Source organism: Eretmochelys imbricata, chromosome 3 (genome assembly GCF_965152235.1).
Source record: "Eretmochelys imbricata isolate rEreImb1 chromosome 3, rEreImb1.hap1, whole genome shotgun sequence".
NCBI classification, from domain to species: Eukaryota; Metazoa; Chordata; order Testudines; family Cheloniidae; genus Eretmochelys; species Eretmochelys imbricata.
In genome coordinates this window covers 158000912-158025454 of record NC_135574.1, presented here as the reverse complement: position 1 = coordinate 158025454, position 24543 = coordinate 158000912, and the positions used below count along the sequence as shown (strand labels likewise).

The 24543-nt window shown below is 41.8% G+C and overlaps 1 protein-coding gene across 1 annotated transcript; it reads left to right on the top strand.

Annotated features, from left to right (window-relative positions):
* Positions 1 to 9027: 9027 nt before the first annotated feature.
* Positions 9028 to 21574, top strand: SRP9 (signal recognition particle 9). Its single transcript, XM_077813686.1, has 3 exons — positions 9028 to 9175; positions 15676 to 15744; positions 19730 to 21574. The coding sequence occupies exons 1-3, from the start codon at positions 9104 to 9106 to the stop codon at positions 19847 to 19849; spliced, it is 261 nt and encodes an 86-aa protein (XP_077669812.1). The 5' UTR covers positions 9028 to 9103; the 3' UTR covers positions 19850 to 21574.
* Positions 21575 to 24543: the final 2969 nt, after the last annotated feature.

The following is a 24543-nucleotide window of genomic DNA, read 5'->3' as shown; positions in this document are numbered from 1 at the left end:
CAATCTTTTCCTCAGGCACCCTCTTGCAGCAGGCACTGATATGACCAGTGTGCCTGCCTCAATTTCCCATTTCTATAGCCCATGCAAAGGAACAGTCTCTCAGCGTCCAATACAAAAAATACATCTGGGAATAATTTATTCACATACACTGTGACACTGTATGGATTCTGGGGGACATTTAGGATATTATGAATACCAATATTGTGAAATTGCAGTGAGTTATGCCAGATATAACATTTTGCAGATACCTTACGCGACATAATTTGCCAGGTATGATAATCTCGTGTATGTGTTTATCACCTTTGTACTGTAAGTTATATGTATGGTACATCTGTAGTTCCACACTTATGCTGTGCATCTGGGTGACACCCCCAGACAGATTGGCATTAGCACTGCCTAGCCTTCTTGCAACCTTATCAAGGGACATCAGCTATACAACTGACCCACTGAGAGAAGGCAAGGGATACACCTTATGACTCAGCAAGGCATGCAGGGACATGCCTATTGACAGAACTCTAAGGCTTCCAGGCCATGTGCTGGGCAGCTTGTGTTTGGAACAAAGGAAATCAAGCTGCATGGCAAAAGGCTATAAATGGCAGCTCCATCATCTCCATTTTGTCTTCAGGCCTGCTTCTTACCTGTGGAGTAACCTTTCTACAAACAAAGCTCTGAACAGAGGACTGAATGACCCATTCAAGCTGTGGATGTGTTCCAGAGGGACTTTCAAGACAGCAAGCTCACCAATACTGATATATTGGACTTTGAAATCTTTGTTTTTATGTGATTGTTTTAGCATTTAACAACTTCTTGTTCTTACTTTTTCCTTTATAATAAACCTTTAGTATTAGACACTAAAGGATTGGCTGGCAGCATGGTATTTTGGGTAAAATGCAAACCTATACTGACCTGGTAACGTAGCTGACCCTTTGGGGTCAGACGAACATTTTGTATATGTGAGTAGAGTTTTTTAAATAACTTCTCATGGTACTGGACGTGTGTGCTGACTGAGAGCCAGATGTCTGGAATGGAATAAAGGGGGCTGTGTGATTTCTTTTTTGCTTCTTGATAACCAGCATGGGAGATCAGAAGCAGAGTTTGTGACTGGTTGGGGAGTTTAAATTCAGTGTTATCCACCAGTCTTGGGAGTATCTGCTCTCCCTTTTGCAGCCTGCCCTGACCTTGGCATTTCCAGTGAGGGCTACCCCAGGCACCCTGGGTTACGTACACAAGTGCAGCAATTCCCTCAAAACTTTGTAGTAAAACTATTTTCCAATTTCCACGCTAAACAATCAGCAAGTTTTTCCTCATTCCCCTCTCTCAGGAATATCACCAGCAAGTCACCCACCCAAGAGTCAATAGCAGTATTTTGTTCTCAGTTTCCTTAGCCCCCAGTCCACGGCCACACTGCCTGAGTGAGTAGGCTTCCCTCAGCCCTTCACTCATGCCTTCACACTGAGGGCTCCCCCTCTGGCAGTATTCCACTCTTCCAGGCCTACCTGCCCAAGGGTCCTGCTGCTGCTCAGGGGATCCCATCCTCCCACAACCACCCTCTTGTCTCTAGGGTCAGCTTCCCCGACCACGCTGGATCTTCTCCATTTTGCTAGAGGCCACTGCCCAAGCCTTCTGCTCATCAGAGGTCGCCCAGCTCTGGTCAGTTCTCACCAATAGCTTTCCTCCAAGCTCTTCATGAGCTCAATTACTGCCCTCCTTCTAATCAACCCCTGCAGCTCTTACCGGATGTTTTTCTCTCTCTTAGATCTCAGGCAACTAGACCCATTGAGAGAAGTTTAGGGACCCAGTCTATCATATTAATTGAGGCCTCACACCCTCACATTTCATTTTATTTACACAGACATTACAAACATTTTAGGGGCCCCCAGTACAATTGTCCCCCATTTCACCCCTCTCATTAGCCCTGCAGGCAGCTCTCACCAGGCCATTCCTGACTCTCCCTCAGGCTCTAGTCAACCAAGTCTCGGATTTGGTCAATTTCCTCCCTTGTGGGGGCTAGATGCCCTCTTTTAAGCCCAGCTGGGGTCAGCTGACAAGTCACAGGTGTCACAGGTGCACTAGCTTCTTTCCTTTTAAACAACCAATGCCACTCCGAGACAGATAGTTAAGCACTGGAACAGGTAGTGGAATCCTCACCATGGGAGGTTTTTAAAAACAGATTAGATAAACACCAGTCAGGAGTGGTCTAGGCATACTTGGTCCTGCTTCAGCACAGGGAGAAGGACAACATAACCTCTTGAGGTCCCTTCCAGCCCTACTTTTCTACAGCAGCATGCAAGGAGCCTGTAACAATTCTATTACACTATGTACTTTATGTAAGAGATGGTCTATGCCAGAGGTCCCCAATCTGTGGGGCATGCCCCTCTACGAGGGCATGGAGAAATGTTCGGGGGGCATGGCTGGGGCCTGGGCCAGCCCCCACAGGGGGTGGGGAGGGAGTGCCCCCCAACTCCAACTGCCAGCCTCGGCCCCTTTACTCCTATCCGCGTCCCCCTTCTCCTGGAGCCATGGCCCCGCTCCTGGCCCCAGCTCTGGGTGTGTGTGTGTGGTGGGAGGGCATGGACCGGGGTAAGGAGGGGTGCACAAGGTAAAAAGTTTGGGGGACAGGGATCTATGCACTATGAATATGCCTACACTGGAACTGGAAAATGTGAATTCCAGCTCAAGGGGAAATATCTGCACCAGCGCTTATTGTGCTGTCACACTAAGAACAGCAGTGTAGCCGTAGTGGTGAGAGCAGCAGGAGCAGCTAGCATCCCTGAGTACTATCGCAGCTGAGACCACAGCTATGTACTGGGGCAGCTATTCTCTCTTGCCAGTCATGTCATGGCAGATACACCTCTATTTTTAGCATGCTAGCTTGATCAGAGCTAGTGCTGGTATGTCTCCTCAAGCTGGAATTTACTCCTTCCAGCTTCAGTGTACACATACCTTATAAAGTGAAACAACCCCTTGAGTGGACACAGTTATACCTGTATAAAGTAACTTACGCTACACCCACATAAGCATTTTTTTACTGGTATAACAGTGTCCACGCCTGGGGGGGCTGTGCCGCTTTACTACATCAGTTTCTAGTTTAATATAGCTCTAGTGGTACAAAGGTGTAGACCAGCCCTAAGTCACTACTGTCAAGTAAAAGCCTCTCTTCTATTTATGGAGTAATGTCAGAGATCAATGCATCTCCCGTTTACGCAAGCTGATGATCTGGCCTATCCTCTGTAAGCTCAGAAATTCCACTGAATGGTGATATGAAATCTACAAGTAGTTAATACTAACGATATTGGACTGCTTGCAAAGCGGCACAATTGCTGCTTCGTGAGCTGGCAGCCAGATGCTGTTCTTTTCCCTGCAGACCAATTCTAGGACTGCTATAACACTTTCAGTCTCCATGGCCAGAGTAGTGACAATATAGATTCTGCTCCCGACCATATGTCTCCTGTATGACAGCACATTACTTTGAATAAATTATTACGCTGATGGGATTAAACTGAGCACTATCATCACTTAACAGAAAAGGACATATCTCCCTAACAGATAAACATTCAGAGTAGCGTGAAAATTTTCAGAGCGGTGCCCAGAAAGTGAAAGAGCAACTTCTGTTAACGGCAGGCTGAAATGCATTTGTAGTAATACATCCCTTGATATTTTAACGGCTATTCAAATATGTGCCTACAAATCCTTGCAATTATATTATGCAAAATCACCTCATTAAATAACAATGGTCTAGTGGTTAGAGCAAAAGGCTGGCAATCAAATCTTCGGAATTCTATTCCTTGCTCTACAGTTAACTTATTGTGTGACCTTGGGAAAGTCACTTAACTGCGCTGTGTCTTATTTTCAGCATCTGTAAAATGGCTATAGCAATACTTAATTATCTTGTAAGACCATTATGATTATTGGTGTAAAGTCCTTAGAGATCCTCAGATGAAAGGTGCTACAGAAGTGAAAATCAGTCATTTATTTATTTAATAATATAATTAATAAATGTCTCTATTTAGTAATTGCTCAGACTAAGACTGTGATTCAAGGACACAGCCACAGAAAGGCGCAGCACATACCTGTGTTCCTTCAGGAGCAGTGCAATAAAGGAATTACGGCTTGGTTGTCCATGTTATAAACCACCACAGAGCTTGGGTTGCTTGTGATTGTGGGACAGATTTTCAAAGGTATTTAGGTGCCTAAAAGTTCATAGATGTCTTTTGAGATTTTCAAAAGTGTCTAAGCAGGTTAGCCACCTAACATGCTTAGACACTTCAAAAATCCCAGTAGGTGCTCAGCTGCATCTTTAGGCACCTAAATACCTTGAAAATCTTGCCTTGCCAGACTGATATTTAGATCAGTTCAAGCCCATGGTGCATTACAGTATACACAAATGAACAGAAGGGATGGTCACTGGCTGCTATGACAGAGATCTCACCAAGCCCAATTTGCTCTCATTGAAATTAACAGGAGTTTTGCCATTAACTTCAATGGGAGCAGGACTGGACCTACTATGAACAAAAGTTAAAATGTCAACTTTAAACATGAACTAGTTTCTAGGCTGTAATAATCATCTTATTCTAACTTCCTTAGTAGCGCCTCATTCTACTATAGGTGTCCCAAGTCACTGGGCCTGATTCTAGTCTCTCTGCTCTTTTATACCCAGATAACTTCAGGGACTTCACGTTACTCCTGATGTGAGATCAACCATGCTAGACCAAATTCTGCTCTAAGTTACAACATTATATGCACAAAATAGCAACTCTGTATTTACAACAGCGTCACTAAGAGCAGAGTTTGTCCTATTGTTTCTATTCACATCCATAATTTAACAACATAGCATACAATGAAGAGCCTGCTTGGCCTAGCAGCAGTCTTTTTGCAATGACAGAAAAGAGCATTAAGTTCTACCCCAAAGCTCTAGAAATTAAGCATGTGGACTCTATCCAGGAATGAAAAATATATTTGCACATGGAATCATGGCACCTGCTTCTTAGTCTAGACAAAAGCATAAAATATGAAAAACAGGAAAACAAATGCCTTATCCTGAGAGATGCTGAGTATCTGTAACTCCCATTAAAGTCAGTAGGGGCTGTGGGAGCTCAGCATCTCCGAGACTCAAACCCTAAAATGTGATGATATAAGGTTTTTTTCTACTCTTTTTTCAACATTTTACTTATGACAAGGAAGGTGGTAGACATAAAACAAAGAATGCACCATGTGGAATTCAGATACAGAAATATAACTATACAGAGCCGAACTTGCAGCGGCAATGCATGTAGAAGCTTGTTCTAAGAGACATTGTTAATCATGCACATGCAGGTTAGATGAAAGGAGAAGGCCTGAGGGAAAAGCACATGTGAGATCCACTCCGCTATACCAATGCTTATGTTATTTCTTCACAGTTTCTTATGGCACAAAATCCCAGGAAGGAAAGGCATTATCTGAGATGGTATAGGAGACTATAGCTAGAATACATTAAATGAGACTGAGAAAAGAAAGCTGAGGCTGCATATTATATACAACTTCCTAACTGTGATGGAAGAGTCATAGTCAGCAGAATAAGTTCTCAAATGGAAAGTACACGAGAACACAATTCAAGAAAGGAGCCCAAAAAAGAAAAGGAAGAAGTTCAATACCTTTGTCTTATGTTTAAAAAGAGCTGCTTTTTTATTCCCAAGTACTCAAAGATTATTGGCTCAACAGACATGAATGTTCAGTATACATAACTTTCACTAGACAGACAGCCTACTGAAAAATTTCTAGGATTCATATCTATCACTGTACTCACTGGAGATTACTTGGGGAGTTTTGGACATATTCAAAAATATAATTTATAAATAAATAACTATCAAGCTCAAAGTTATGACTATGTTTCAAACACAGCAAGAAAATAGTCCGGCCTCCAAACAAGTTTAAAACAACACTGTGAAGTGGCAGATTACATACCTGGAACAGGTCATTCACTAAGGCTCAATTTTTTAAAAATAACCTCTGATTTTAGGTACCAAATAATTGAGCCTGATTTTCAGAGGAACTGAGCACTTAGAGGTTCCGTTGACTTCACCTCAGAAAATTAGACCTAAAGTGATGCACGCCGGGCACCCAAAAATTGAGGTTCACAGAATCAAGGGCCACTTTTGAAACTTTTGGCCTAAATCTGGTGGGCAGTTAAACTGCAGAATGTTACATATTTTTGGCCTTATTTTCTACTGCCTTACACCTTGTGTAAAGACTACCACCTCTTTCAGTGGGCATAAAACACTACCAAATCAAAATGGTAGCATTTTTACACCCACTTTGCAGAGCTGTCAAGGACTATACAAGATGCAAGATAGTAGAGAATCAGACCATCTGGGCTGGACTGTCTAGTCTGCTGAGGCCACTCTTAGGCCCCAGCAATGTACCCACTGTGTTCAATTAAGAGTTGAGGTGGTCAGGACCTCGGAGAGTCAGACCCAAGGTGTCTGAAGTTGAGTACCTGAAAAATGAGGGAAAAGTCTGGCCACCTTTAAAAAATTAGGCTGAAGATTCTGCTGTCACTCACTGCTGCATACTCCCTCTCTCCCCCCTTTCCACCAGGATTGTTGATACTATATATAATATTCACAGTAGCAATTTATTAACTTGTGGCAGCACAACTACTGAAGGCTCTTCCACAGTTGAGCTCCACAGTAACAACCAGCTAATCTGATTTAGAGGGGTAGCTGTGTTAGTCTGGATCTGTAAAAGCGGCAAAGAGTCCAACGGCACCTTATAGAGTAACAGACATATTGGAGCATAAGCTTTTGTGGGTGAATACCCACTTCATCAGATGCAAGTCTGTTAGTCTATAAAGTGCCACAGGACTCTTTGTAGCTTTTAATCTGGTTTACTGACTCAGAGAAATATATACCTCCTTAGTCTTCACTTCTTCCTCTCCTGCCAAGTCTCCCACTCTTTCCCTTGCAAGCCCCCTCCTCCCATTCCTTTTTTGGTCAGCAAAACCATAGCTAGCATTTCCTCCTTTTATTAGTAGAGTCTGGAGCTGCTCTGCTTAATTTTTGGCTTCTCATATTGTAGACCCGCATTGCTAGCTGTTTTTCTGGTTGTTTATATGGCCACACCATTGAGGTTTGTTCATTTCAATATAAGTAATCTGAAACAACAGCTTCCATTGTGATTCAGATCTGGAAGTTTTGGGTTTTAAGTATATCTCCCTAAGGCAGATAATAGAATGCTGCTCTTTTTGCTTGTTTGTTATAAAAGGGCAATTAGATGAGCTTTATAACATGGGCAGGACTAAGGGAGCAATCTGATTGGCCATGGACTCTACCTCTGCAATTAACAATCACAGATCAGTAAGCCCAAGCAAAAATAAATTTTAAAACAATTAAACAGGGAAAAACATGCATGAGTGTTCCTGCTTTTCTTTTTTAAATTAAAATTAATCAGTGTTAAATTAATTTAGAAAAAAACAGGAGTCCCTAGGAGCACTATAATTCTATAACCTGTAGTCTCTTGCTGAAATCAGTAGCTTTAATTTCAGTTTAAGCCTGAGACACAGTGTCTGTTGTGGCTGATGTGTTTCCGAGCTAAACAGAGAAACCAGTGATTTTTTTTCTTTTCCTAAAGATGTTTCTATTCTGCACATAGCCAAGTTCCAGCTTAATGAGAGGTCTTCCAACTTGGGAAAACTTGAAATACTTTCAACTTTAAAAGAAATCCATTTCCCTTTCACAGGGTTTACATAACTTTTGTGATAATGTTTGCTAGTTACTACAAGTTTAAATCCAGATTTGGCTCTCTTGTGGCCCCATGTTCTCAATAGACCTTTCTCTCTCACAGCCCTTCATCCTCCCACTGGGGAGCTGGGAATGGGCGATTACCTGGATGATTACCTGTTCTGTTCATTCCCTCTGGTGCACCTGGCACTGTCCACTGTGGCTGAAGACAGGATACTGGGCTACATGGACCTTTGATCTGAGCCAGTATGGCTGTTCTTATGTTCACTCCCCACAAGCCCACGCTCCCTCACCCCCTCTGCATCGTTTCATTTCCATGCAGCCTTGCTCCTTCACTATCTTTCTGCAAGACCTCTCTCCTTTGAGGCCGTATCTTTTTTTAATATCATCCCCTCAGGGATTTCCTCCCTGTTTGCCCCATGTTATCATTCACCCAGAGCAGAACCTAGCTTCTTTAAGGCCAGGGTTCAAATCTGAGCCAGAAACCTGAGGCAATGGGCTTTTAAGCTGATATAGAGTCCAAAGACATATGAACTTGCATAGCAGCCCAGTATTGCCAACACCAGTAAATGTTTCAAAATTATGATCCTAGCATCCCCCCAAAACAAAACAAAACAAAACTTGGTCTGTTTCTGAGCCCTTGGGCTGCAGTGGCTTCACATTTTCAAGATTTTTTTTCCGCAGGAAGGCGGACAGAAAAGACAGTTTGATGTGATCTAGGGCAGATTCTCACATAGTCTCCTGACCCTAGCAGCTGGGGCAGCCACAGAGGCAGCCACGACTACAAAGTTCCCCAAGGGCAGGGACTTGAAGCCACTCGCCCTGGGCCTGAGCCCCACCCCACAGCTGACCCCTGCTCAGCCACTCACCCGGGCTGGGGCCCGCAAGAATACAGCCGCCTGGAGGCCTGGCTGAAGGATACACACCTGAGCCCCGCAGCGGGATCCAGCCTGAGATTAGAACCAGCGACTCCGGGAGCCGCCTTCACGCCTCAGGGTTACAGCCATCGGCAGACTGGGCGGAGCAGTAGCCAATGAGTGCGCTCGCCTCCCGACAGGCGGCAAAGCGGGAGGGGCTCTTTGGGCGGAGGAGGCTGCCGGGGTAGTTCTATCCCGCCAGGCCTGCAAGTGGCGCTGTGATACGGCTGCCTGGAGCAGCTACTCTCCACAAGCCCGATAGACCCTCCCCGTGCCCGCACTTCCGCTGTCAGGGGAGGGGACCTCTCAATAATGTGCTTTGCGATTGGACAGTCTGTTTTGCCACCCATTAGAGAGGCGCGATACAGAGCATCACTCCACCCCCCGCGCCATCTTGCTGCGTGTGCGCTAGGGAGGGAGTGCTGAGCTGTGAGAGCGAGTCCGAGCCGGCCGGGAGGATCTGTTCCCGCCATGCCGCACTACCAGACCTGGGAGGAGTTCAGCCGTGCCGCCGAGAAGCTCTACCTCGCCGACCCCATGAAGGTACGGGGGGCGGGCGGAGAGCGCCTAGGGGGCGGTACCCGTCCCCTTTAGACACCGGTCAGGGCGGGCGAGGCCCCTGCCTTGCGGGTCCTGGACGAGCGAGTTCCCCTGGGAGTGGCCGGAGGCTGGGCTGACGGGGAGCCCAGCGATTCTGGAGACCCGTTCGGGTGACTGCGTGGGGCGCCTCCCCCAGCTAGCCGCCTTCGGCGTTCCCGAGCAGAGCACGGAGCCGGCTAGGGTGACCAGACAGCAAGCGTGAAAAATAGGAGCCTATATAAGAAAAAGCCTCAAATGTCGGGATTGTCCCGATTTTATAGGGACAGTCCCGACAATCTGGTCACCCTCGAGCCAGCCGATGCCCGGGGTCTCCCAACACAATTGCCTGCTGCTGGGAAGAGCCTGAGTCGCTGCAGGTGGCATGGCAGGAATAGCCCACCCCCAGGGTAGCCTGGCACCCGCGTAGTATCCATGAGACGTGAATCTGCCTGGGACGCCGATATGCCACGAAGCCGTCGGTGCAGTCTGCTCTTTGCGCTTCATACTGGTTCTTCTGGTCGGTCTTATTCCTCCAAACACACAAACTCTTAAAGGCCTAGATCTGGTGTGTCTGCCTTCCTCCCACTCTGAGGTGAGGTGGCATTGGTTCTTCCGATATTGGAGTCACCAGTCTTGCTTCTGTTGAGCGCACAGTGCTTCATAACAATGACTCACCCCTATCTCACTATCTGGAAGTTTTCTTTCAGAATCATCTTAATGCTCTTGTTTTAGTTTTACTCCATTACTACTTGTTCTATGACCTTAGACTTAACGCTGAGAAGGGAGAAATTATTTGTACTTTCAAATACTCTTGAATGGTTATCATGAGCCACCTTACACCCTGATCCTTTAATGGGGCTGTTCATAGGCAGACCTTATTGACTTTAGTGGGATTCTGTGTCAGCCCAATGCGCTGCCTATATGGAGGATCAGGGTATTAATGATCACTGTCAAGCTGTATATGTTTAGCTCTTAGGATATATGTCACAATATTTAAGGACTAATATTAAGAGAACTTTATCTTAAAGCAAAATCTAATTTTGTAACAAACTGTAAAATGAAATGATAAAGTATTCTCTTAACTAAAACTTACTTTAATAACATTTTTACTTTAACAACACATTTAATCCATCTGATGGCAAAAGGGGCTATATAGCACGCTTGAGCCTCTTAAATGTCATAGCTGTAGTCATATTTGATGTTTTGGTAACTGGTCTGACAGCTGTATTTGAACATAGCATGTTGAGGATCAGTGCCATGCTATTTATGTGTTAAAGCTTTAAATACAGAATGTATGTATTGTTACTTTTGTTAGAAGGTTGTGTGAATTTCAATATGGCAGCTCCATATTTTGGCCCATTTATTCCTTCATAGTAATGCAGAGGATGCCATTATTGTGTGCAGCATAATTAAGTTATGTAACTTTTTCAGGAAAATTAAGTGACTTCAGGAAGGAGTACTAAACTCAAGTTTCCTAGTCAGTGCCTGCTGTGTTAGAATAGTGTGGGTCTCCCACAGCTTAATTATTGGAATAATTCCTTCTGGTGATATATTGCTCACTCAGCCTTGAGCAGTTGAGAATCCTTCTCTAATTCTTGAAAAGAGAAATTTTAATGTTGAGGTCCAATAACTCTGTATATCTGCTCTTTGTATTTGAAATCTGGCATTAGTACTTTAAACTTCTTGCTATTGCCTTCTAGGAATAGGATATTTTTATTTTCTTGAGATAAGATTGATATTGCAAAGTTTTTTAATAGCAGCTGTTGCATAGGCAAGTCCTGTGCAATACTATAACCAGTTCAATAGCTTCATTTTCCACTGAAGTAATGTTCATTTTTAGGTTGGCTGCATTACAGCAAATCCAGTCTATAGTTGTCTGTCACTTGACAATGACACTGCAGCAGCCTCCAATGGAGTTTTGAATAGGTGATTTGTGGAGCAGAGTGGAATCTGTATACTGTTACTACTGTTTATTTATAAGGGAAGTGTTTCTCCATTTGGGTTACATGGAAATCTTAGTGGGAATGTCCACCTACAGTGACACTATAACTGACACAATGCAGCATTAACCATTTTAATATGACTGAATGTCACTCTGACCAGAGTTTTTCTGGTGACTGTTATGTTTTATCTAGTATGCCCCAAGAAGAAGGGAGGCAAAGCGTGCAGTGCTGTTTCTGCTATTGCCCTTTTACTTGTTAATTTAGAGCGTAGAAAAATTTACTTGAAACCTGTTAGCCAGAGTGAACAATATATATGCTGCCTTGCTCCTGTGGCTATGGCCTCCAAAGCCATATGCCCTGATGTGTATATTACAACTGGTTACATTTAAAAATGAAACATATATTTAAATGCCCTTTCTTGCTTTTGTCATATTTTGACATCATTCCAAGCTTTTTTCCTTGTTCCTTTTATGGGTTTTTTTTTTGCTCTTCCTGATCTTTCCCTAGATTGTGTTCTCTCTTCCCCATAGTTTCTTCTTTCTTCTGTCAAATCTTTCTATTTCCTTACATTTAAGTTCACCACAGTACTCTTCCACTCATCCAAATAATACATTTGTCCCTATCCCTAAACACCTGGATTGTAATTTTGCTGGACACCAGTCTGGAGGACTAAAGGCTAGTTATACCTTGGTGACAATGGGATTAGGGAGGAAAAGGGCTACTGTCCAGGAACAGTGCTCCAGTACTCTGCTTCCCTGCCCCGCCCGGTCAGGAGGAGTTCAGCAAATCTACTACACACCCCTCCTTGGCCTAACCTGTTTGGGTTGCTGGAAAGGAGCATTCTTCTGAGGCCTTTTCCTCTGCACTCCATCCCCTCCAGAGCTGTCTTTCGCTGTGAAAGTGGGTAATGTCTGTCCTGCTCTACCCCTTCCTCAAGCTCTTTGCTTATGTAATGGAGGAATGATCTCTATCTTACACGATTCCTCAGTTTTTTAGCTCCCAGGGGCACATCAGCCCACTACTTTGCTTCTTGTCAAGTTTCTGCTTGACTACTCCCTCAGTGTCTGCCTCTGCTCAGCTTTGCTGAGCTACAGCAGTATGAAATTGACCTGATACTTGTCAGTTAAACTGTTTCCCAAAGAGTTCTGAATAGCAACTGCAAAGGTGATCCCTCTTAGCTTTCCCAGAGCAGCAGAGTGAAACTGTGAGCAACATGATGGGTATTGGAACTATTTTCTGCAGATATAGGAAAATAACTAAATGCAAGACAATGCAATGTTATCATTTGGAAGGTTCTCTAAAACTATAAGAATTAGAAATAAATATATATAATTTTTTTTTAAATGAAAGGTTAGATTCTGTGGAAGTTGATGGCACTTGCCAGGAAAGCTTCCTATTTGCTATGGATGAGTGGATTTTTCAAGGTCTCTGCTAATATTCTTTGAGAAGGGGGTTCAATGGCAGGGAGGAAAGAAAGGAGTCTAAAAAAAAACCCCCCCCAAAAAAAACTTTAAGGTATCAGTTACCAATTAGCATAAAAGCATAATGCTTTTCAGTGAGCAGGCATTTAAGATTTGATTTGGCAAATGCTGAAAGTGGTTTGTGGGAAACATTTCAAAAGTTATTTGAGCATAAGCTTTCGTGAGCTACAGCTCACTTCATCTCTTCTCTCCCCTCCTCTCCTCCCCCGTGGGTATGCTAAGGCCAGTATAGCTCCAGTTTATTAGATTCCTTCTCTTGAAAGGAAAAGGAGGATAGTAATTGCTAGGTTCCATTATATGCAACTGTCTTCTTGCACTAATATTGCATACTGGGTTAAATCTGTTTAAAGGATATCTTCATAAACAAGAAACTAGCTACCTTGGGTACTTGGATTATACCTATCTGTTTTTTAAGATTATTTCAATGTTGATAGTCGGGATTTACAAAATTTACTGAACACCTACCAAGCCAGAGGCTGATGTGGAAGTTCATGGTGGAGGAAAACCAGTTAGGTCCTGGTAAAAATCTGTTTATACTAGTACTTGTGAAGGAGAGGGTGCTGGAGTTCTTCTGAGATGCCATTCCTGAACCTTGCTCAGGAGTCTTTCTGTCACTGACTAGTAAGTGTCTGTCTGATAAGTTTATTTAAAACTACCCTCCTACCCACCCAGCTGTCCTTTTGGCTTCTGTAAAGAAGCAGCTGTCTTCTCCCATATATCCTAGAACCACCTGACTTCTGCAAGGATATGGGGTTTTCACTGCTTTGCTGTGTGGGGGGTGTCCTCTGGCTGTTCTAATAATCTCTGCTATTCTACCCTTCCATCTCATCTAAGTAATCACATGAGACACGTCCTGTAGAATCAGAGAGCCTCAGAAGTATTTAGAAATATGATCTTTCCTTTTCTCCTCTTGTTCCAGTGGAATGTAGCTGTCATAGTCAAGGGAGAGGCAATCTCTTGAGTAACTAAGGCTAGTCCTGTGAGGAGGAACTAAGAAGACAAGGACCTTGAACTGCTTTTTTTATTTAATGGGGTACCATTGCAGAGAGCGAAGCACCAGGGCTGCGTGTTAATAATGACCAGATTGCTGTGTCCTGTACCATTTGGAACTTTTTCAAGGTGTATATGGCTTCATTTCTAGAAATAAGTTGAAATCAAATTTGGAGGTCACAAATGCATGGATCACCATGGGCAGTCCTAAATTCAGTAGGATGGAGTACAGTCTTCTGGCCAGATGTAGATGGAAGTGGACTTCTTTTGTCAAAATGGTTTTGGGGTATTGAATACATTGAGGAATCCAAAAGGATCCAAGCCTGCAGACAGGCTTAATCAGAGAGCAGATGCCTTCAATAGCTGGGGATATCATAGAAGGCAATTTCTTCAAAGTGCTTCCCTCTTTTCCAAGAAGCAGCCGGGTGAAATTGAGAATTCTTTCTGGTTTCATTGTTGTCCATAGGGTTCTGATTTTAGCAGATTTGAAACTGATAGCCTTATCAGTTTCTGGTTGGGAAAACTATTAACAGCAGAGGCATTGGAATAATCTGCCCACCGACTCATAAAACTCAGATAACTTCCTTGGTTGGTGTTTGGAAGGATTTCTTTACCACAGTGGCTAAAACCTTTTTTAATATTAAGGTTTAGATACTGCAGAAATTAATAGCATAATGTTGAGCTGACCCCTTCCACATTTACCACAGCGAGTAGCAAAAATGAATTTTTTCAATTCATTCCAATGTGAGAATCGCTCTGAAAAGTTGAGTGGAACATTTTAAGTTAAGCATAGTTTTCTTTAGTATACGTCCCCACTAACATGGCTGTGGGGGTGGGGAGACAAGGGATGTCTCAACAGTGTTAATTGGTCTCCTCTAAAATTATTTCGCCTTTATGAAGTTCTCCTTCTTCCCTGAAGATATGACTAAGTGTATTGCAGATGCCATGGATTATGTGGGTTGCAACAAGGACCATTTGATGTTAAAACTGGTGTAGAAAGTAGTTGACCCTACGAGTCTCTTATTACACTACCTATCTAGTCGTCTTGACCTCAGACCACTTGGAGACTTCAAAGTGGGGGAGCCTGGCAGCTTTCCTTGTATGTTAGTGACAGTGTATGAGACAAATCCTGACTTAGAAGAAATGTTTACCCTTAAGCATGTGATGATCATAGCATTTCTGGTCCCTTTTCTGAGCCAGTCCCGTAATCTCCATTCCACAAACCAAATGGGTAGCTAGATGATTCCCAGTTGTAATTAATCCTCCCCCATCCTACCTATATCTCTTGGGGGAATGTCTGCACAGCAAAAAAAAAAAAAAAAAAACCCCCTATGGCTAGCCTATGCCAGCCGGCTCAGGCTGCGGAGCTGTGTCCTTGCTGTGTAGGCTTCCGGGCTTGGGCTGGAGCCTGGGCTCTGGGTCCTGCGGGATGGGAGGGTCCCATAACCCAGAAGCCTACACAGCAAGGAAACCGCCTGAGCCAGTTGGCACAGACTAGCCACAGATTTTTCTTTGCTGTGTAGACGTATCCTTGGTATCAAACCTGTAACATTCCTTTCCCCCATGGCCTCTCTTATACCAGACCCAAAGCACTCCTTGACTCAGTGTTGGACACCTGGGGAGCGATGTTGTAAATAAAAAGATATTTTCCCCCCAGTCGGACTTGGATCTAACCATGCTGATCTTCTACAGTAGAACCTCAGTTATGAACACCAAAGTTATGAAATAACCAGTCAACCACACAAATAAAAAGCAAGTACAGTACAGTGTTAAATGTAAACTACTTTAAAAAAAAGGCGGGGGGGAGGAAACCCCCCTTTTTGTTGAAACAAAAACTTTCCTGAGCATTGAGGAATCAAACAGTAAACATTTTGGTAATGCATGGGTTCTAAGTGAAATGGATCACGAATTGACAAGTAGTTTTCTTGATCAAACCAAATTAAATGTAAAATAACACCTTTTAAATATTAAGTTGTTCTATGCTAGAAAATCTTTGTGTGATGTGAAAACCTTGTCTATCAGTAATTCCTAAAATGTTTTCTCATTTCAGGTGCGTGTGGTTCTTAAATACCGACACTGTGATGGGAATCTGTGTATCAAAGTAACAGATGATGTAGTTGTAAGTAAAGAATGTTGTGACCGTAAAGCTTGATTCTGCAAGCTTGTATTTTAAGACAGTCTATCATTTAATTTGAGTGTAAAAATTGCTATGAGAACTTCATATATAGATGGTTCTGTAAGCTAACTTTCTCAAACCACCAAGCTTCTTGTACTCGGAGTATGTGTTTGAGAGCCTCTGATGCTAGCTTGGTACCCTATTCTGCACCCACTGAGTCTGAGACAAAGTTCCTAATGATTTCAAGGAGAATAGGATTGGGTCCTTATTTCCCTTTAAGGGAACTTACTGGGTTTCTTTTGAGGGTTATAACTGAAAATGCTGCTATTCTTATTTTGCTTGTATAAAAGTCTTGCAGTTAAAGGTAACTCCTTTCTTTAGTTTGTGTGGTAATGAGAAAAACAAAAAACCACTACCAGAGAGAGGGGAAATGAATAAGGCTAGGTCTAACTAGAAAAGGTTTGCTGGTATAGCTATTCTCGCAAACCCTCCTAGTGTAGAGACCCCTTATACCACCATAAAAGGGCTTTTGGCAGTATAACTTACACTGCTTTGAGTAAAATAAGCTCTACTGGCAAAAGCACTTTTTTATGGTGTGTTAACTCCATCTGCAGTAGGGCTTTTGCCAGCACAGAAATGCCCCTCCCCCCAAAAAAAAAAACAAAAACAAACCCCATATCCCTTCCTAATGTTGTATTGGCAAAAATTTCTGGTGTTGAACTGTCCTGAAAGTCTAAAACTTTTAAATATTTAATGTACACGTTTGTTTGTTGGCATAAAATGTAAATAAGGGAGACTTTCAGTGGAGCATGTTTTATAACGCAATCAAGAAACTTCACTGAAGTGAGGAAAAGACAAACTGCAAACAAACACAAAATTCTAGATATTGATCCTCTCACCCAACACCCCACAGAAGCTTGGAGAAATAACCTGGTATCTGGCTACTCCACTTTTCATAGGGGTCTCTATGAATGCAGTATTGCCAACTCTAATTATTTTATCATGACTCTTGTGATTTTTTTTTGGGGGGGTGTTTTAAGTCATCTGAAAACATGATGAAAGGCTGCCAACTCACAAAATTTCCCTTTATACAAAGTGGCCCCATCTCCTGTTACTTTCAGTGGGACTGAAGCTAGCAAGATAGACAGGGAAATGGTAGCCCATATGCATGTGGAAAAGCTGCCCTTAATATAGTTGGCTGCCACTTCCCCCCGTTTTCAGTTAAACTACAGCTATGCCTACAGGTAAAATGGCTGTCACTCTGGTTTAGGGGCTAGACAGGACACAGGGATTGAAGAGCAGCAGACACATTAAAAGGTGGATGGAAAGAATGCAGTAGGAGCTGGACTCGAGAGCTGCAGGGGATATTGCAGAGGTCTGGAGCAATGGGAGGCAGGGAGAAGTTGGGGGTAGAAAGTGTTGTCCAGTCTCAGGCTGCCCTCTAAGGAGGGGTCAATAGTTCTTTCAAATTTAAGCCTACTTCTCTTACTCAAATGTCCTGTATAACCCCAATAAATCAGACTGAATTCAAAAGTTGATGTTAGAGCCTGCATCTTTTATGACAATACCATACGATCAGCTATATGTTCAGTGGCATCTCTTGGGAGTATTTCTCACACATTCTTGTAACCTTTCCTCCCCTGAATTAGAATGCAGCAGGGCTTTTTTTTTAAATGGCTTTAGTATTTAGTGTCTCCTCTAGCTGACTTCTGTCCAAACACGCTGGACGGATGTTTAGGAAAGGGAGGAGTGTAGGAGCAAGAGGAAAGGGCAACACACAGAACAATAAAGAAGGGCGAACAGCACGTGTAATAGTTCATATTGCTAGTAGTTTGCCTTTTAAGATACTGTTTCTTCAGGGTTGAGGCAAACTAAATCCATCTAGTCTGTGCAGGCTTCTCCTAGAAGAGTTGATCAGTGTCACAGAGACCAGACTGTGGAGGAGAAATAGTCAGGCATCTGTGGATGGCTAATTACAGTACAAGGGATGGGCTCTGAAGGCTAGAGGGATGTTGAATTAGGGACATTCTTAATTGAAAAGACAGATCTGTTAGGAGAAATCCCACAAAGTAGGAAATTTGGGGTAAGTTGAATCCTGAGCTTAATGTAGTTTAAAACAGCCCCACTTTACTCTCATCTGCTTGTCACCAAATCAGTGGTCAACTTTACTGACAAAGGCAAGTTTTACTGCTGTTCACTCTGCAGAGGCAGTATAGCTGTGGAAAGACTGAAGTAGGTTCTGTACTGCATGCCTTAGTTTAAAGAAGTTTTAATGTGAATTTAATGCGAGTAAAGCTGCTGTATTGACAGCCCTGGAGACTGAAGCTTTCTATTTTTATTCCTTTGCTAAATCAATCTGGACAGCTGGGTTGTTGTTGTATTCATGCTATACAGACAGAGGGAACTAATCATTCTTGACAGAAATGTTGGCTATATTCCAAGTCACCTGCTGTTTCAGCTGGTATCCCCAAATCCATGAGCTGCCTCTTAGGCAAACAAAAGTATTTGTGGCCTCTAGCTGCAGTAAATTTAAAATTCCAGTTTGCCAAGCATCAGTACGAGTGTCTAGTACGTAATTATGATCAGACAGTGGCATCTTATTTCTGTTTATAATGTGCAATGGGGAGGGAAAACCTCACATGAAGAGAACTTCTCCTTATCTTAATCAGCCAGGTGGTTCTCTGATTCTTCAAAGCTTCTCTATAGGGAAATACCTCTTGATCATAGAGACAATGCATTATCGCCAAAGACGAAAAAATCTTGAATTTTGTTCACTTCTAAGCAATGCTTAATCTGTCACTGCTAGTGACAAAATAAGTATATCCCTAAAAGTATGAAGATCTAAGCTGGGGAAATGCAAGGAAAGTATAATTTCTAGTTCAAAAAATCCGCTTTGGTGATTACAGAACACCGAAAGGAAAGAATCTGTTTCATGTGTTACCACAACAATTTCTTCCATCACAGGGCAGCTTTTGGCCTGCTGCTGAGATTGTGTGGTTTTTGTTGTTGTTGAGAACTCCTCTCATTGTGAAAAGAGACCTTAGCCTTTGCAGAAAAGTTTAGGCAAAAGAGAATAAATATAAACCCCCTTTAGTGTTAAAATACACCATTTCTCTGAATCAAACCTCAATCTTTTGTATCCTGCTTAAGTTTTTCATTGAACAATTAGACTGTAGTTCACGGGTTTTTGTGCTAACCACCTGGACTGTGGTCCTTTGTAGAAGATACTTGAAAGCTCAGTAGTGCTTGTGTAATCATGAGACAAGTTAGACTGAGGGAAGCAAGCTCATTAAACTTGATCTGACCGCTAGAATATTCACACTTCAAATAGAATGTAAACATGTACAGCACATTGCTAAAGGGGAAAGACAAAACTATTAATATGAGTTTAGAGTGGATGTAAACTACAGCTGTTTAATATTATCCAGAAAGTTATGCATAGTGCTCTAAGGAATGTCAGTACTAAAAAGATGTTAAGTAGGCATATATTAATTTATTCCAGATTGTTTTCTCTTAGTGTTACACAGATTTTTATCTGTATACAACATTGAATATAATGCACTGTATTCAATGCTAGCCTTACGGCACCCAAGATTTTTGCAAGTTACAGTGAGGCTTTAGAACAGTGGAGTTCTAAGTGCAAACTGCATGCTTGATTTTTTTCAAAACAGAAAGCAGTCCCTAGCATTGAGTTTGCAGTGTTAATGCAGACGCTTTATATGGGGGACCCAAGGAAGATTGATTTATTTTATATATTAAATAATTGAGTAATTTGTCATAGAGTTGGAAGTTAAGGGTAGCTCTATGTTGCCCCTTCACGTGTGGGACACAGTACAGATGGCATTGATCAGAGTCCTTGAAGTCTTTCACTTTGTAGTGTAATCTTTCTGGTGTCAGAAATATGTGAAATTAATATTGAAACTATAAATCATCACAGATATGAATAGCTTGAAATAAAACCTGATATTCACTAACTTTCTTTTGACAGTGTCTGCTATATAGAACAGACCAGGCTCAAGATGTAAAGAAGATTGAGAAATTCCACAGTCAGCTAATGCGACTCATGGTAGCTAAGGAATCCCGCAGTGCTGCCATGGAAACAGACTGAATTGCTGAAAGTAAAATGAAAGCTCCAGTCATATTTCACGGGAAGAAAATATCACTTGGATTTGAGCAAACATTTGGGACAGGAGATGTTTTATGTAACGAAGTGGACTATGAAAAGTCTGAAGCATTTTTTTCCTCGCCCTAGACTCCACTTCAGATAACTAGGAAAATAAATGCTTTCAGTGGAAAGCCTCTATTTATTTTTGAAAATTAAGCAAGAAAAATATATCCTCCATGGAAAATATTCTTACTAGTCTTGCTTAACATACCTTTAATCTGTAAATATTTTCTTTTGTAAATCTACAATACTCTAATTTGAAAATGAAAGGAAACAAGTGTATCCCTCTGGAAAGTGAGAGCATGTCTTGAACTTATTTGCATTCATATACCCGTGCTCGTGTATTTTCACAAATGAGAAAATGTATATTAATCTGACCCACTAATACGATAACTGTAAAACTGGATCTAATAATCTTTTACATCTAATGATATATTATAACAATTTAGAAATAGAACAGACATCTTCTAAATTAAAATTGCCAAAAATTTTGTGTAATATTGTGCAACTAGCAAGTTTTTACGTAAAAGGTTTCTAGCTTTTAATATTATGGCCATAAGGTGTATAACAGGCTTCTAAAAGCCTGTGCATAATGGTTCCACAGAACACATTCTAGATTGCTGGTTCAAATACAAAGTTGTCATTCATCAGATCCTCACCATCTGAAAACTGTTCAGTAGCCTATGTGAAGTTGGAAGGTCCCAATCCAGTTATCAAGCAAGTGTTCATATAAAAAGAATCAAGGTCATATTTAAAAGTAGTTGGCAGAGAGGTTGAACTTCCTTCTTGCTGGTAGAGGTTTGACTCCCAGGGCAGAGTTGAGGCATGCTAGAGAGGACACTATGGAAGCTTCCACATGTAATGCCCAGGATGTGACCTGTTCTGTAGATAAATTACTTCAGTGTCCAAGTCTTAGTACTTGCCAATGTTACATTCACTTTAATTTTAAAAAAAAAAAGTAGACTGTAACAACTTGAATTCACAAGTGCTAACATGTTTACCAAACTTATACCTTAAACATCAAAGCAAAAGAATGTAGTCAGTCTTGACACGCATGTGGCTTAAGAAGCAATGTTTCTTATTGCTACCTTTGTTTAATGGTAGAAGATTCTGTTTACTCTTCTCTTGAACGCTTCCTGCTTGAAGACCAAAATGTTGGAGTTGGACACTTGCTTTGAATAGATACTGTATACTGTTGTGAACTGAACTCCATTTGGTTAAATGCCAAACTGACTTCCTGTATATAACCATTCTACTACTGTAACTGAGTTTTCTCCTATGCTAATATTTTGGTCAACTCCAAACCTTTAAAAGAAAAGAGCTTGCAAACTGAGTGTAAATGCTGTACTTAAATACTCGTTATCTGCTCTATTTTTTTAATAGAAACAATTGAGTTCTCAAACTTAACTGGTAATGTTGCTACTTAGAAGGAATGGAATTCCCAGTTTTTTGCCAAAGGTTTCATAAATACCCACAAAGTTAGTTTATTCCATTAAATTATTCTTTCAGTAGAATGTTACATGTTATTGGAAGATATTTTAGCATGTCGAACTGCCGTTTGCCATCTTGAGTTCTGGCCTGTAAGGTTTGACGTCAGCAAAATACATTCAAACCAAGACAAAGGCTCTAATGAAGTCTTATTGCTTGGATATTTTGTCATGTCAACAAGACTGAGTTTGTTTTTGTGTCCTCCCCCTGCCTTCCGTCCTGTTCCCCACAAAAGCACTGGTTTCTATTTCAACTTTACTTCCTCATCCTGTTTAATGAGTGTGATGTTGAGGATGGGTGTGCATGGAGGTCTTAGATTGTGTACATATTTCTGAAGTAAAGCAAGCGTAATACTCTTACAAAACTAAGGATAGTGGCAAATAAAATGTAAAAGTCCTAAATCTGGACAAAAACTGACCTATACCTGCCACCATAATGCTGAGGATTTTTTTAATAGGTACTTCAAAAGATCTTAAAGTTTACAAGTATTAGAACAACATAGTGTTTTTAGAGTAGTTTGTGTTAAACCTACTGCACCTTTCTTAAGCATTCTCGTGCACTAAAGCACAAGGCTATCCTCTCCTAGAGAAGTAATTCTCAAACTGTGGGTCGGGACTCCAAAGTGGGTCATGACCCTGTTTTAATGGGGTCACCAGGGCTGGCATTAGCCTTCCTGGGGCTGAGGCATAAGCTTAAATCCAAGCCCCGCCGCCCAGGGCTGAAGCTCGAGGGCTTCAGGTTGTAGGCCCCCTGCCTGGTACTGAAGCCATTGAGGTTCAGCTTTGATACCACACCCTGCCCAGGGCAGTGGGGCTTTGGCTCCCCCCCCTTCCCCCGCTCCCCGGGTCAGCGAGGCTTGGGTGGGCTTAGGCTTTCGTCCCCCCTCCTGGGGTCATGTTGTAATTTTTGTTGTCAGAAGGGGGTCATGGTACAATGAAGTTTGAGAAGCCCTGTCCTATAGGGTTATTTGCATACAGGAAAAGCATACAGTACAGAACTAAGGACAGATTTAAATATGCTCTCTGCAAGCAAAATGGATACAGGGGACAAATGAAGTACGCTAATAGTTTTCTCCAGATGTTGTTCCTAGGCGTTATGTAGACAGGCAACATGTCAGAAGGTGTATTCTCAATCTGCCTTTCAGTACTAAATTTAACAGTAGTGTTCTACTGTGGACATGATCATTAGGATGGAGTTTTACTGTAGCTTAAGATCCCACTGTTTCTTCTAAATATGATCTTCTTTAAAGTTAGACTAAATTAGAAATGCATTTAGTCCTTGGGAGAAAAGTCCAGAGCATAATAGTCAATTTGGCAAACTAGCCATGAAATGCCAGTAACACCGCAATCTGCTATCCCCCTGGTTCATTTGACTTGTGGAGACTTCCAGCAAGGGTACATACTACAGAGATGTTGGTAACAAGGCTTTTTACTGTTCATGGATTTCAGTCAGTGAGTTGATCTGTGTCCTACTGCCAGTCACCTGTGTCATCCAACTTTTGTGGTCCATATTTTTCATTAAGCTGTGTTGACCATATAGCATAGATCTTCATGGAGATTTTAATTGGACTCCGTGTGGGACTCAGTCTGTCCTTTGTTTTAGTGTTGTAATTCTCTTGATTGTTTTTTGTTTTTTTTTTTCATTAGACTATCTTCTCTTGATCCTCAAAGGAAGAGGTGAAACCCTTACTCCCACTGGTTTGGGATGTGTTTATTCTTATGTGAAGCTATGTCCTTTCTACTTTCCTGTGGAAGTTCAAACTCTAGCTGGTGTGTGTATATCAATCAACAATTTTTATAAAAGTTAGACCCTTGAATGCAGGAAGGTACTTAACTGAGCTAGAAAAGTGGGAGTTTAGTCACAAATTTAATTTTATTCTTTTAAAGCTTCTAGTGGAAGAAGCCAAGTGCCTAAGTCACTTCTGCAAATGGAATTTAGCATTCTAGGGGCTTCAGGACCATTTTGAAAATGTTACTGCTGTTTTAAAAAAAAAAAAGTCTTAGTAATTTACTCCATATTATATAAAAGCATGCAGAATACTCAACACGTTTTAGTTGACCAGGAAGGAGACAATCTCTTGGTTTCTGGGTGAGACACCTGGGAGCACTCTCAATTTTAAGTAGAGGATTTTCAAGATTCAGAGAGTCTGATCTTTATAGGAAGACTAAGTTGTCATAAGGTTCAGTTACTCCTACAATATGAAAAAATAAGAAGACCATCCTTATCAAGCAAAGTGACAACTGAGGTGAAGGAGAGATTTGCTTCAGTAAGGTCTGCAACACAACTGTGTTGTCTCGTAGTATTCCTTCCCTCCAGTTTTCTGGTCAGTTCTTCTATTTTGCTAAAGATTTTTACCTGTTTTGTTTTTTTTTTTAAATGAGCCCATTGATTCTCATCTCAAGTCTTGTTTCTTTACAGAACTGCATTTCCTGTCTCAGCCCTTCTAAGTCTTTAAGAAGCAGTGGGTGACTTTAGAGGAAGAGAACTTAGCTAAGACCTCTGAACTCTTGTTTAGGTATTGTACTTTTGAAAATGCTTTATGTGAAGGAACCTTTTAAAAACTTTCTCTACCTTCATGGTGAAGCTATATCACTTTCCTCCTGATTAATCAAAGATGTGTCTTGTGCAGGAATGGTTAAGGTGTTTGTCATTCATGCTTTTTTGAGGCTGGTGGTGTCCGCAGGGACACTTCCTTGGCATTGTCCAACAATCTTAAATCCCACTTCAAAAAACTTTAGAAGTGCAATTGCTTATATACCAGTTTTTGCTCAAGCTATTGCTCAGGATGATCTAGCTGGAAAAAGCACAGAAGCATCTGTAAATGGTAAAAAGTCTCTTCACCCTCAAACAGGTTCATGCTTGTCAGTTCAAAGAAACAATGTTATGTGACTCATTCAAACAACCAAATTGTTTAAGAACTTCATAAAAAAAAAAAAAAAAAAAAAGCCTTCAAATATTCAAGTGTTGGCAGGTCTAATATACAGGTAGTGCTAGGACTAGATTCTTCTTTGAGTGGTGGTCCTTGTGTACTCCCACATGGATATGCATGTGCCTGAGCCCAGGATTTTACAAGTGGTGTCTGTTGGCCCCCATACCTTTCCTCATGCTCCAAAACAAGGGTATAAAGGGTGGCATGGGCTAAGCCCTCT

Coding starts and splice junctions, on each gene's coding strand:
- SRP9 (XM_077813686.1), top strand. CDS start 9,104: ATGCCGCACTACCAGACCTGGGAGGAGTTCAGCCGTGCCGCCGAGAAG. Junction 9,176..15,675: donor ACCTCGCCGACCCCATGAAG/GTACGGGGGGCG, acceptor TTCTCATTTCAG/GTGCGTGTGGTTCTTAAATA. Junction 15,745..19,729: donor AAGTAACAGATGATGTAGTT/GTAAGTAAAGAA, acceptor TTCTTTTGACAG/TGTCTGCTATATAGAACAGA.